At 37.9% G+C, this 12,500-nt stretch overlaps 1 protein-coding gene across 1 annotated transcript; it reads left to right on the top strand.

The window, feature by feature from the left end:
- The first annotated feature begins 110 nt into the window (after window positions 1-110).
- On the top strand, window positions 111-2,579 carry LOC145130715 (uncharacterized). Its single transcript, XM_079065490.1, has 5 exons — window positions 111-339; window positions 412-790; window positions 903-1,094; window positions 1,280-1,993; window positions 2,147-2,579. The coding sequence occupies exons 1-5, from the start codon at window positions 111-113 to the stop codon at window positions 2,577-2,579; spliced, it is 1,947 nt and encodes a 648-aa protein (XP_078921616.1).
- The last annotated feature ends 9,921 nt before the right edge of the window (window positions 2,580-12,500 follow it).

Below are 12,500 nucleotides of genomic sequence, written 5' to 3'. Positions count from 1 at the left end.
AGGACATACCCCTCTCAAGTGTATCCGCATCAGAAACAGAAAGCCCATCACTCTCACCACAATCATCCTCACCCAAAAGTACCACCCCACCATCTTCACCTACTCCTACCATGGCAGACAATCATGGAGGAAACCAAAATCCTCCAAACCCACCACCCGAACAAACCCTCCGCCAATGGTCAAGACAAGAGGTTACTCAACAACCTCTTTGTATCACATATCCAGCTGCCACAAACCTTGAACTAAAATCCAAGCTTATTCACTTACTCCCAACTTTTAGAGGATTGGAGAATGAAGATCCTCACAAGTTCCTCACCGAGTTCCATGTAGTATGTGTGGGTATGAAACCACACAATGTCACGGAGGATCAAATCAAGCTTAGGGCATTCCCCTTTGCGGTGCAAGATGCAGCAAAAGACTGGCTTTATGACCTCCCACCGGGGACGGTAACTACTTGGGTAGATCTTGCGAGGTTGTTTTTGGACAAATATTTTCCGGAGATGAAAGCTTCAGCCCTACGGAGGGAAATCATTGGAATTAAGCAACACAAGAGAGAAGCTTTCCACACATATTGGGAGAGATTCAAGAAACTTTGTGCCCGCTGTCCCAAACATGGAATTACCGAGTATCAGCTTCTCCAATATTTCATTGAAGGCATGACTCCAATGGAGAGAAGACTTCTTAATGCTTCTAGTGGCGGCTCTTTACCCGATAAGACTCCAACCGAAATCCGCAATCTAATCAAGAACATGGCTGAAGATTCTAAACATTCAAGCCATGATGAAGAATGGTACACGGATGCACCCCGAGGTGTAAAAGAGGTCCAAACTCCTCAAATTGAAGCTCAATTGTCTGAGCTTACGAAAGTGGTTATGATGCTAGCCAAAGACAAAGGTGTGCAGCCCACACCCCGCCCATGCGGTATTTGTACTCAAGTGGGGCATCCAACCGACATGTGCCCTCAACTTCAAGAGGAAGATTATGAAGAAGCAAAAGCCATGGGAGGTTTTCTTGGGTCTAATCAAAGGGGATATGAGCAACCACGGGGTGATCAAAGATGGATTAACAATCAAGGTTGGGGAGGACATCAACAGGCAAATTATCAACCAAGTCAACCACATCAATACCAACAAATACCACCTTTTCCACCACAAAACTTTCAGCCAAGGCAGCCACAACACCCTCCTCAACAAGCGGGTTCATCAAATATGTCCTTAGAGGACATAGTGAAGAGTTTTGCAACTAGTACACAAGCTTTCCAACAATAAACAAAAGCAAGCATAAAGAACTTAGAGAAACAAGTTTCACAGCTTGCTACTTCCGTAAGCAAACTAGAATCTCAAGGAAAGTTGCCTGCCCAAACTGAAGCAAACCCAAGGCACAACGTGTGTGCCATCACATTGAGAGGCGGAAAGAGCTATGATGGTCTAAAAGTGTCGGTTAATCAAAAGGAAGAAGAAATAATGGTCGAAGAGGCAACCAAAGAAGAGAAGGAGGAAGAGAAAACAATCGAAAAGAAGCCCTTCATCACCGAGTCTAAAGCCACACCTGCTCCATTTCCCGAAAGATTAAAGAGCACGAAGAAAGAACGGGAGGAGAGTGAGATCATGCAAATATTCAAAAAAGTTCAAATCAACATTCCACTCCTCGAGGCCATCAAGCAGGTACCTAGATACGCAAGGTTCTTTAAGGATCTTTGTGCATCTAAAAAGAAATTAAAAGGAAATCAACTCGTAACAGTTGGGGAGCATGTATCCGCGGTTTTGCAAAAGAGGATGCCCCCGAAGTGCAAGGACCCCGGTGTTTTTACCGTGCCTTGCAAGTTGGGGAATCTTTATATACCCCGAGCTATGCTTGATCTAGGTGCATCCGTAAATCTCCTACCATATTCTCTTTTCAAATCAATTGGTGTAGGAATATTGAGCAAAACCGGTGTGATCATCCAACTTGCTGACCGGTCTTTGGTACACCCAAAGGGAGTATTAGAGGACGTGTTAGTGCAAGTCGATGAATTTATCTTCCCGGCTGATTTTTATGTCTTAGATATGGGAGATGATGACTCTCCAAGTTCAAGTTCCATACTTTTGGGTAGACCTTTTCTTAAAACTTCTAAAACAAAAATTGATGTCTACAATGGAACTTTGAGTATGGAATTTGATGGTGAAGTTATCAACTTCAATGTTCATGAAGAAAAAAAGGTTCCTTCTAATGTTCAATCCATCAATCTTGTGAATTTGATCGAACCCTCAACTAAAAAGGTTTTAAGTTTGTCTAATAATGAATTTCTAGAGTTAGTTTTGCAAGGAAAACTAGATAGGGACAAAGCCAAAGAGCTTGCAAAGGAGGTCGATATGGACAATGAGGTATTGGAGAGTTTGGAGTTTATTGATGAAAAGAAGCATGTGAGGAGTGATGATATAAAACCCAAGCCATCCACCAAAGTCAAAATCCTTCCACCGGTGGAACAACCACAAGATTCAGGAGTAAAAAACTCCACCGGATCCCTTAAAGAATATACATGTCAAGAAGGAGGTGGCGAGGAGGTTGATGTGTTGGAGAGGCCCACGTATCAAGACTGAAGCACATTAAGGGGGCAAAGTCGAGCCAACGACATTAAAAAGGGGCGGCTAACCGGGAGGCAACCTGGGGGTATTTTTGTCATTTCTTGTTTTTACATCATATTTTCTTTGTTTCCAAGTTCCCAAATTGTTTCTCATGTTTAAAGAGGGTAAAAAATCATTTTCCGGGCAGTAGAGGATTGACGGATTGTAATTCCAAAAAGTGAAAAAAAATCAATTTTTTTTGGCCTTTACAGAAGTTTACACGGCCGTGTAAATGTAAGCCTTGAGTTTACACGGACCGTGTAAACGACCAGACCAGCATAGATCAGACGCAGCGTTTACACGGCCGTGTAAATGCTACCCTTTAGTTTACACGGGCCGTGTAAATGTAAAAACAGAGCTGGACGATTTTAAGCCTAAAACTCGATTTTTTTAACTCGTTCTTTTGGCATAACCTGCGATTCTTCTCCCCCTACTGCACCCTTCGAAAAAACCCTCAAAAACATTCAATCTTCCTCAATTTTGCATCAAAAAATCAAGCTCCAAGGTATGAAATTCTTCTCTTTTCTTCATCTTCTTTGTCTTGCATCTCAATTTCATCCCTTTTAAGGCCGATTTTGGGGGTTTTGAGCAAACCCTAGAATTTTTGGGTCTCCAAATCTCAACCTAATGCTTGAAATTTCTTGTAGGATAAGCTTGGGGAAAGCTTGGGGAAGCATTGGACATCACCCTACCACCATTTTCAAGCACAATTTGGTATAATTGTTCCAACTCTTTACTTGTGCATATACTTAGATTTTGGGGTGATTTTGGTGATATTGTTGGTTTTTGTACATACTCTTGAGTTTAAATTGTCATACATTGTGTGCACAACTTTGTTGAATCCAATTTGACAATGGCCTCCCGTGGAAAAAGGGCTAGAATTGGGACCTCACATACGGGTGGTCAAGAGTCTAATGATGAACAAGACCAACATCCCATGGAAAACCCATATGAATTTGGTCTTATTTTTGAGACCAATCAACAAAACATTTTGTATGCAAGCCTTATTCAAAGGGTAAAAGGGGCACAAAAATTTGTGGACATCCAAGCCCTCAAGGACCTTCATATCTATAAAGGTGTCCACAAGCTCTTCAAGAACATTGGTTGGGAAAGGTTATTGAATCTACATGCAGTCAGTTATCAAACACCAATGTTGGAACTCTTGTCCTCAATTGCCTTTGATTACCAAACACATATCCTCACCTTCCGTTTGCTCAATCAATCTCATCAAATACATGCTGATACCCTTTGTGATATCATTGGTGCTCCTAAAGCAAAAAGGGATATATATACAGCAAAGGGCAGAAAAAATGTTGTATTTGAGCAAGACTGTGGAAGGTTTTGGAGAAGTATCTCTTGTGAAGATGAGTTTCAGTCAGGCACAGCAAAAGCTTCTAGTATTATTCATCCGGTTCTGAAGGTCACCCACCGGATTATTGCTTCTCTCTTATTTCCTCAAGAAGAGATTAGCAAGGCGAACAAAAAAGAATTAGAAGTTTTGTGGTGCATGATTAACAAGCCCGAGGAAGTCCCTCATTTTGGGTGTTGGGTAGTTCATAAAATGCTCAGAAATGCCATGAGCATTGGTGGCCAGCTACATTGTGGAGGCATGGTATCTATTATAGCTGAGCATCTTGGCCTCCATCTACCCAACAATCCAACCAATATAATTTCGGGTCGTACTCGTTTATCACTTGAGGTTTTGGAAATCATGCATCTCTTTCACCGCCATCCCAATGGGGATGTTCATTGGACCGTCGATGGTAAAGAATATTTACGCATCAATAGCCGAAATAAGAAGATATTAGTCTTGGCCAATGACATCCCTTCTACCAATTGGCACCTCCAATCCAACTTGGGTGTTACTGCTGCCCGTAGACCTTCAACCACCACTTCTACTCCTCTTGTTCAAACTGCAACTGTAGGTGCTTCCAGCTCGTCTCGCCCCATTCCTTTTCCCGAACACAACCTTTACATGGACGAGTTTGCACGCTTAGATCATCATTACACGAGCCTCCAGCAGGAAGTAGGAGAGATTTATACGGGAGTTGCTGAAATCACTTATGAATTTCATGACTACCGAACCCTTCAAGAAAAGCGTTGGGCCCAGCAAGAGCTGCGATGGGGCGAGCAGGATCAGCGATGGGTGGCTCAAGAGCAGCATAGCCGTAATGTTCATCATTTGCTGAGCGATATCCACCGAGTACTTGTGCTTCCCACCCAGCAGCAGCAACCTCCATCATCATCCCAACCCCAGTGGCCTCCATTTTATCCTTCACAGTTCCCACCATATCCTCCACCGCCCGGTCCTCAATAGGCCGGCTATGCCTCTCTCCAAGCATCAAGGTGTTGGGTTATGAGCATTCTAACACTCCTAAGTGTACATGCAACCCTAAATACCTTGGATCTATGTTTTATCTATTATACATACAATTATGAACATCCAAGGTATTATCCTAATCTAGCATACAAAATAATAAATATAACAAGATAGAATACATACCTCTTTGATGTAGAATGTCTTCATGAAGCTTGAGTGCCTAGTGCCCCAAGTGTGACACCTCAAATGGTTCACACAACACCAAATACACTTGGAATAACTTGAGAGAAACTTGAACACTCCTTGAAATCGTCTAGCCCTCACACTCACACATTAGTGCACGATTTCTTGAGCCATGGGATTCTTTTATATGGTGGCTATTAGGGCTACACCATGTAACTCATAACTTTACCCATTCCTTATGCTCCATGGATTTTAACCTCCATGGAGTATCCATGGGTCACCCCATGGACTTAGTCCAACATAAGGAATCTTGGATCACAAGCCCACATATATAAGAATGAATGATTTACACAATCAACCCATATATTTAATTAGTCTCCTTTTGATCACTTAATTAATTCCAAATTAATTCTTGATCAATACTAATTAAATAACCTTATTAATATATTAGAACTTATAATATATTAACCAACCTTAAGTGTTATTTCTCTCATTATAGTCTATCCAAATGCATGATGCCATGCAACCCAAATGGACCATGCCGGGTCGGGTCACGTCTTACCAATTATAGTTATGGACTTAGACATTAATCCAACAGTCTCCCACTTGGATAAGTCTAAAACTATTATTGCGTATGACTTCAGGAACCGATCAGCAATCGTAGCTCTCAAAAGCTTCTGTCGAACTCTGACCTTGTCGATGAACTCTGACCTTTGTCAATGACTTGTCCATTAGATAAGGGATCATATATTCCTCCATTCTAGATATCATATGGACTGAGACATGGATTATCAATCATTCTCTCTGTCCATTTGTTGTTTCCCGATTTCCGATTCATGATGACTGACTGATTGAACAAATCAAATCAGTCCTGGCTTGGCCAAGCACTCACATGTATCATCTTTAAATCATCGAGGGGCCCACAGATATCGCTTTTATCCCGAAGGTAAAAGGAATGGACAAACTTCGACTCATATGGCTTGTTCTACTACTTGTTGAATCATACACAAAGGCACGTTTTATAACATTGAGTTACCAATGCGTTTTCGTGCAATCAATGTATAACCAACTCATAGTAACAACTCATATCTCTAGGTTTGAAGAATATAAGATATTATCGTCTCATGATCACTCGTGATAAAATCCATGAAGTGATTCAAATGAGCGCGGGTTGAATCCAATACTCAGAACTTATGAGCACTCATGAGTGTTGTAGCACCACTTTGTCCACCAACTTGGACCTCTACAAACCAACCCATGACAGTCTTGATTCATATCTACTTCCAACATATGACCGACTGTGGATGGTTTGAATAACTTAATCATTCAGGAAGAGCGACTTAGTTATTCTGGAAGTCAAAACATGCAAAGTGAAACACAAGAATAAATGAATCAAATATGGTATCAAACCCTATGAATATAAATAAAAACTTTTATTTATCACCATACTGATTACTCATTATTCATTGTTTCGGTTTTATCAACTTTATACTTGAATTTAAAACAATAGTTGTCCCATGCTCCAAGCATGTACACTATGTTTTCTAAACACTAGTCATGCCATACACCAAGTATGCATACTATGTTTGTCTATGATCTTTACTTTGTAAAATAGATCAATTGAACATCACTCCAATGATCCTCTTTTCACAGTCCCAAATCCTTACTGCAAATGCAAGAATTCCAAATTCATGCCATTTACTGAAATCTGTTAGATTCTAAACTTATATGCATTGATCCTCTTAATGATTATGCACAAAGTCAGAAAGACTTGACAACAATCATTACAGAGCATTCCAAAGGAGATCAGCTCCTTGGAAACATCCTTCTTTCATTAAGTTTCCTAATCTTACACAGATTGAATAATTTCTAACTTTGAAACATTTCCATATTCCATTTTGACTATCACTTCTGAACAAGAGTTGCCTCCTTACAGATTATGTCAATATGGTCCTTCCAGAATTAACATTATACTTCCAACTATCCTTGAGCAACCAATCTTTGGTAAACCTTAGATTGTCCTCGATAATTGCTTAATCATTTTAGTCATATCCAATTCTAGACCTTTTCCCTTCATAATGCCCCAGGCATTTGGAAAATTTTAGAAAGGATGAATATAGCACATGTAATCGATCCTATATCCGAAGCATATGGGACATGATTCATGATGTCTCACATAAAGACTAAACCAGTCTTTTGCTATAATATTTCCATTTCAATTTGCCAAGTTCTCAAAATTCAGATTATGAAAAGGGATGCCGTAATCATAATCAAATTTTAGAACGCAAATAATGGACCCATATATAGAATTTCCTTATGTTGAGCCATTCCAACATGAAATTCATATATATATATATCCTTGATTAAATACGATTAAAATCTCAATCTAAGCTTTTTAGAATTGAAATGAAGTATAATTTCCTCTCCCTTAATTATAGCAAAACAACTTTTTCAACCCCTGCAACCTCACGAATTGAAACTTTTGTTTTCTATAATTAACATTGCTAACTTGCAACCTTTGTCATAATTATCATGCTCCCACTAACATGATGATTATTAGCATAACACTTATGCTCCCACTAGCTTTGACATGTACTCAGAAATCAGCTGACTTTCTTACCAAAGTTCAGATTTCTGATACTAGATTGTTTTGATAAAACTTTATCAAAATCATACACCTCTCTTAGATAGCTCACATGTGTGTCTAAACAATTTTAGAACTATGAAAAGGGATGTCGTAATCATAGTCTCAATTGTTTAGACCTTTGCCACTTCTCACAAGTCCATGTTAGTGTGCCGGTAAACCACACACGCTCCACTAACGACTTTGAGAATGCAAATATCACAATTGCTATCTAGCTAAAATCTACTTAGTGAAAGTGTTTCCTCACCATCATTTTCATGAATCAGAGAGAAACCTTATGACACTTAGATTTAATAGTGTATGTGTTCTTATCCATGTGAATTTGTCAAAACCATAATCACAAGACAAGGTTAGTGACAAATCCAAACTCATATTGATTAAACTTGTGCAATCTTAAATTCTTGCCATTTGGCAGCTCAGGTGCCTGCCATTGCTTCCAAGTAGTTGTGCAACCAATTGAGAACTCTCAGAACTCCTATGCAAAGCCAACTTGAATAGGCACAAAAATTTCAACACGATAGGTTATAAACCTCAAGTCGTGTGCTAGTAAAGGACTTTAGGTTTTATTCTTGATTAAGTCTTGAAACTTTCAAGAGCTTTAAGACTCCCACTGTCCTCTTGACATATAAGACTCCCTTGTCAAATATTCAAGAGATAGTGCGGATTCTTTATCAAGACTAACACTTTACATAATTGGCCTAAGTTCGTCTCTGTTTTATCCAAAACATCACAACTTACCAATTTCAAATGTACAAGAGTAGATAACCTTTTACTCTTACATTTGACTAGTGTTAACAAACCCTCTTTAAGATATGTCACTCAAGTTACAATCTTGGAGTATGACTCTAAGAATTGTTTTGGAACGAAGTATGACTCATCTTTTTGATTTAACCATTTCAACAATTCATGACTCCTCTTCTTGACTTTAGAGGACCAATTGTGATATGGTATCTTAATCATTAAGATGATCATAAACATGATACTAAAGTACTCTCCCATCTTTTCAGATTTGAGAAACTTTTATCTTTCTGCCATACTTTGATTCTTCTTATTCGTTCTGTCTCACATTGAAACTTCTCCAATGCTACAGACTTATACTTAAACTTATAAGTATAACCATATTTACTGAACTTAAGTAAATCATGACGAATAGTCTTCTTGATCTTTTGTGGTGGACTTGACCAGTGCACAAGAATGGGTACTCGATCCCTTAGTCCTTTCCTTATTCACATAAGGAATTAGTCTTAATTTTCCAAGCTGAAAGTTCTCATTCATCATACTATACAACTTGCATGATTCCAAGTTTCGGTCCAATTGAACCTTGGGTGATGAGAATCTTTCCTTATTTGGTAATATTAGACACTACCACAACCGAAAGAATCAAATCCATTTTTCCAGTATTGCTATCAATGGAATCTTATAAGCAACAACTTTTCACAAATGTCATTGTAAGGATACTTAAAATAAATAAAATCAAAACCTTTTTTCTTTTATTTTAAAACTTTGCGGAAAAACTTATCCTTACAATCCATATGAAAACCTTGTTGTTATCTATTCCTAAGCAATATAAATATCATAACTCTTAAGTAATAGCCCAAAATTCTGATCACCGAACCATGCGATTGAAATCCATCTTCGCGATCAGAATCAGCATATACTTAATAGAGTTAGACAATGGACTTTACCTGAAGTAGAGCCAAACTTATTGACTTTAACATCCTTAGGTAAATTTGGCAGCTTCGTAACCAATGCCCCTTCCTTTGGCAATAGTTACCTATGGATCCTTGATAATGGGACTATCTCAGACTTCGCCTCTCTCTTTACCATTGGGTCAACAGAGTTGACTATGGCCGATCCCTTTCCATTGGGAAGAGAGAGCTTTACTGGATATCCAATTGCATCATTGTCAATGTCCATAGCGTTTTAGGAAGTTGATCTTAGCAAATAGATAAGATCATTAAGGGTCTTGTCTTAGTCTGTTTCATAGGATTCCCAAAAGAACTCACTATGTGACTTAGAAAGTAGTTGAGCCACCAACTTTCTCAAGACTTTGACACCCAACTCTCCCGGCTTGTCAATATGTGACTACATCTCCAAGATGTGATCACACCTAGACCTTGCCTTGCCAATAGGGCTTGAGTGACCTTAAACTTTTTAGGAACTTGTGGGTTAGGGAGAATAATTGGAGGAGGTGAAAGAAGTATGATATCCATGGGACATCATCTTCATTTAGGAAAGCTTGTTTCAAGAGATTTGGGAAGATCATAAATGTCTAGACCATACATCTTTTTGGGAGATATTCAAGATAGTTGATTTAAAGTCCTTAATATGACACCCAATATGAAATATTAAGGCTAGGACCCAACAAACTATTTTATAACTTAGAAGAGGGATGCCGTAATCCAAGCTATAAAATATTTGAAGGTAGGTGAATGACGATTCACAAATTTCCACCATGAAAAACGAAATAATTTATTAGGTTTTAATTGGATTTGAAAGTCCTAGATCTTTGAGATTCATTGAACTGTTCAAAGGCATGTTTCAATCTCGAGTGTGCCCTTCAGGTTTTGTGACTGGGATGCCGAGGATCACAAAACAAGGTGTGAATAACCATGCAAATATACTTGGTACCCTTAATATTTACCCCTTAATCAGTGTGCCGGTTAACCACACACGCTCCACCGATACTATGATAAATATTAAGTTACCCTTTGCCTACCTTGTTAAGTTCAGGTTAGTGTGCCGGTTAACCACACACGCTCCACTAACGACTTAAGCAAAGTGCAAAGTGTAATTTCATGGGTTAGCACCAAATTCACATTTTCCTAAGTAACTAAGATTGGGTATTAATAAGAGTTTAGTTACTTAGTATTTATCATTAATACTTTTAATGAAAGGAGAATTATAGTCCTTGTCCTACCCGTTCGGCTAACGACCCTCCACCAGTCAAGGAAGCGGTGGGTGAGAGTGGACACCCATTAAACTACCATTTTATAGGCAGTAACCTTATACCCCCCTTATAGACCGGCTTCGTGAATGAGGCCTACTAACTGTAAGACTCACTTTACTCTTATACATATATATAAATATTATTAACTTATAATATTATAAAGTATAAGGGTTGAATTTTAACTTTTAAAATTCTAAGGGCTAACTTGGAATTAAAGTATTCATAAGTGAAAACTTTTCAAATTCCAAAACTTGAGGGCAAGTATTGAAACTATTCAAAACTATTTAATTCCATAACTTATGAGTTTAAAGTAGTTTTAATTAAAAAAAAACTCTTCAAGTTCCATAACTTGAGGACAAGTTATGGAAGACTTTAAACTAATTAATAAAAAAAATAACCTTTTTTTTATTGTAACTTATGGAACTAATTAAGGTTACACTTTTTTTTTAATTTAATGAAGAGACTCTTCATTTTGTAACCTTTGCCAACTTTTATGAGTTTTATGATTCTTAAATGTGACTTTTCATATAACTTGAGGACAAGTTACAAAAACACACTTTGGAATCAACTCTTAGATTAAAATGGATTGAAAACAACTATTTCACACAACTTTTCTATTAATCTAAGAACCTCATAAGAACAAGATAATTCAAATCATCAATCTTCAAGAAATTAGCATGAACATACAAACTAATACAAATCTTGAAATTATGACAATTATCTTAGAAATTGGATTAGCATGAACATTACCACATCAAAAACAAGTTTATAAGTCCAAAAACATCTTAGGGTAATGTTCCTAGTCCAATTCTAGCCAAAACAATCGAATATATGCATCCAACTCGATTTTTCAGCTACTTTTGCAAGTATAACAAGAAAACAAGACCTGGCTCTGATACCACGGTTGGGTTATGAGCATTCTAACACTCCTAAGTGTACATGCAACCCTAAATACCTTGGATCTATGTTTTCTCTATTATACATACAATTATGAACATCCAAGGTATTATCCTAATCTAGCATACAAAATAATAAATATAACAAGATAGAATACATACCTCTTTGATGTAGAATGTCTTTATGAAGCTTGAGTGCCTAGTGCCCCAAGTGTGACACCTCAAATGGTTCACACAACACCAAATACACTTGGAATAACTTGAGAGAAACTTGAACACTCCTTGAAATCGTCTAGCCCTCACACTCACACATTAGTGCACGATTTCTTGAGCCATGGGATTCTTTTATATGGTGGCTATTAGGGTTACACCATGTAACTCATAACTTTACCCATTCCTTATGCTCTATGGATTTTAACCTCCATGGAGTATCCATGGGTCACCCCATGGACTTAGTCCAACATAAGGAATCTTGGATCACAAGCCCACATATATAAGAATGAATGATTTACACAATCAACCCATATATTTAATTAGTCTCCTTTTGATCACTTAATTAATTCCAAATTAATTCTTGATCAATACTAATTAAATAACCTTATTAATATATTAGAACTTATAATATATTAACCAACCTTAAGTGTTATTTCTCTCATTATAGTCTATCCAAATGCATGATGCCATGCAACCCAAATGGACCATGTCGGGTCGGGTCAAGTCTTACCAATTATAGTTATGAACTTAGACATTAATCCAACACAAGGACGATGCTTATTTTAAGCTTGGGGAGGGGCATCCATCCATGCATAAATCCCGTTGCATGTAGGTTGCATGTAATTTTGTACATATTGCATTAAATTCCATTTTCTTTTTCATTTTTCTGCATGAAAAAATTTTCAAAAGC

This window comes from Lactuca virosa, chromosome 8, assembly GCF_052849685.1.
Source record: "Lactuca virosa cultivar CGN04683 chromosome 8, Lactuca_virosa_CGN04683_v6, whole genome shotgun sequence".
Classification (NCBI taxonomy): domain Eukaryota; kingdom Viridiplantae; phylum Streptophyta; class Magnoliopsida; order Asterales; family Asteraceae; genus Lactuca; species Lactuca virosa.
This window is presented reverse-complemented; position numbering and strand designations above follow the sequence as displayed.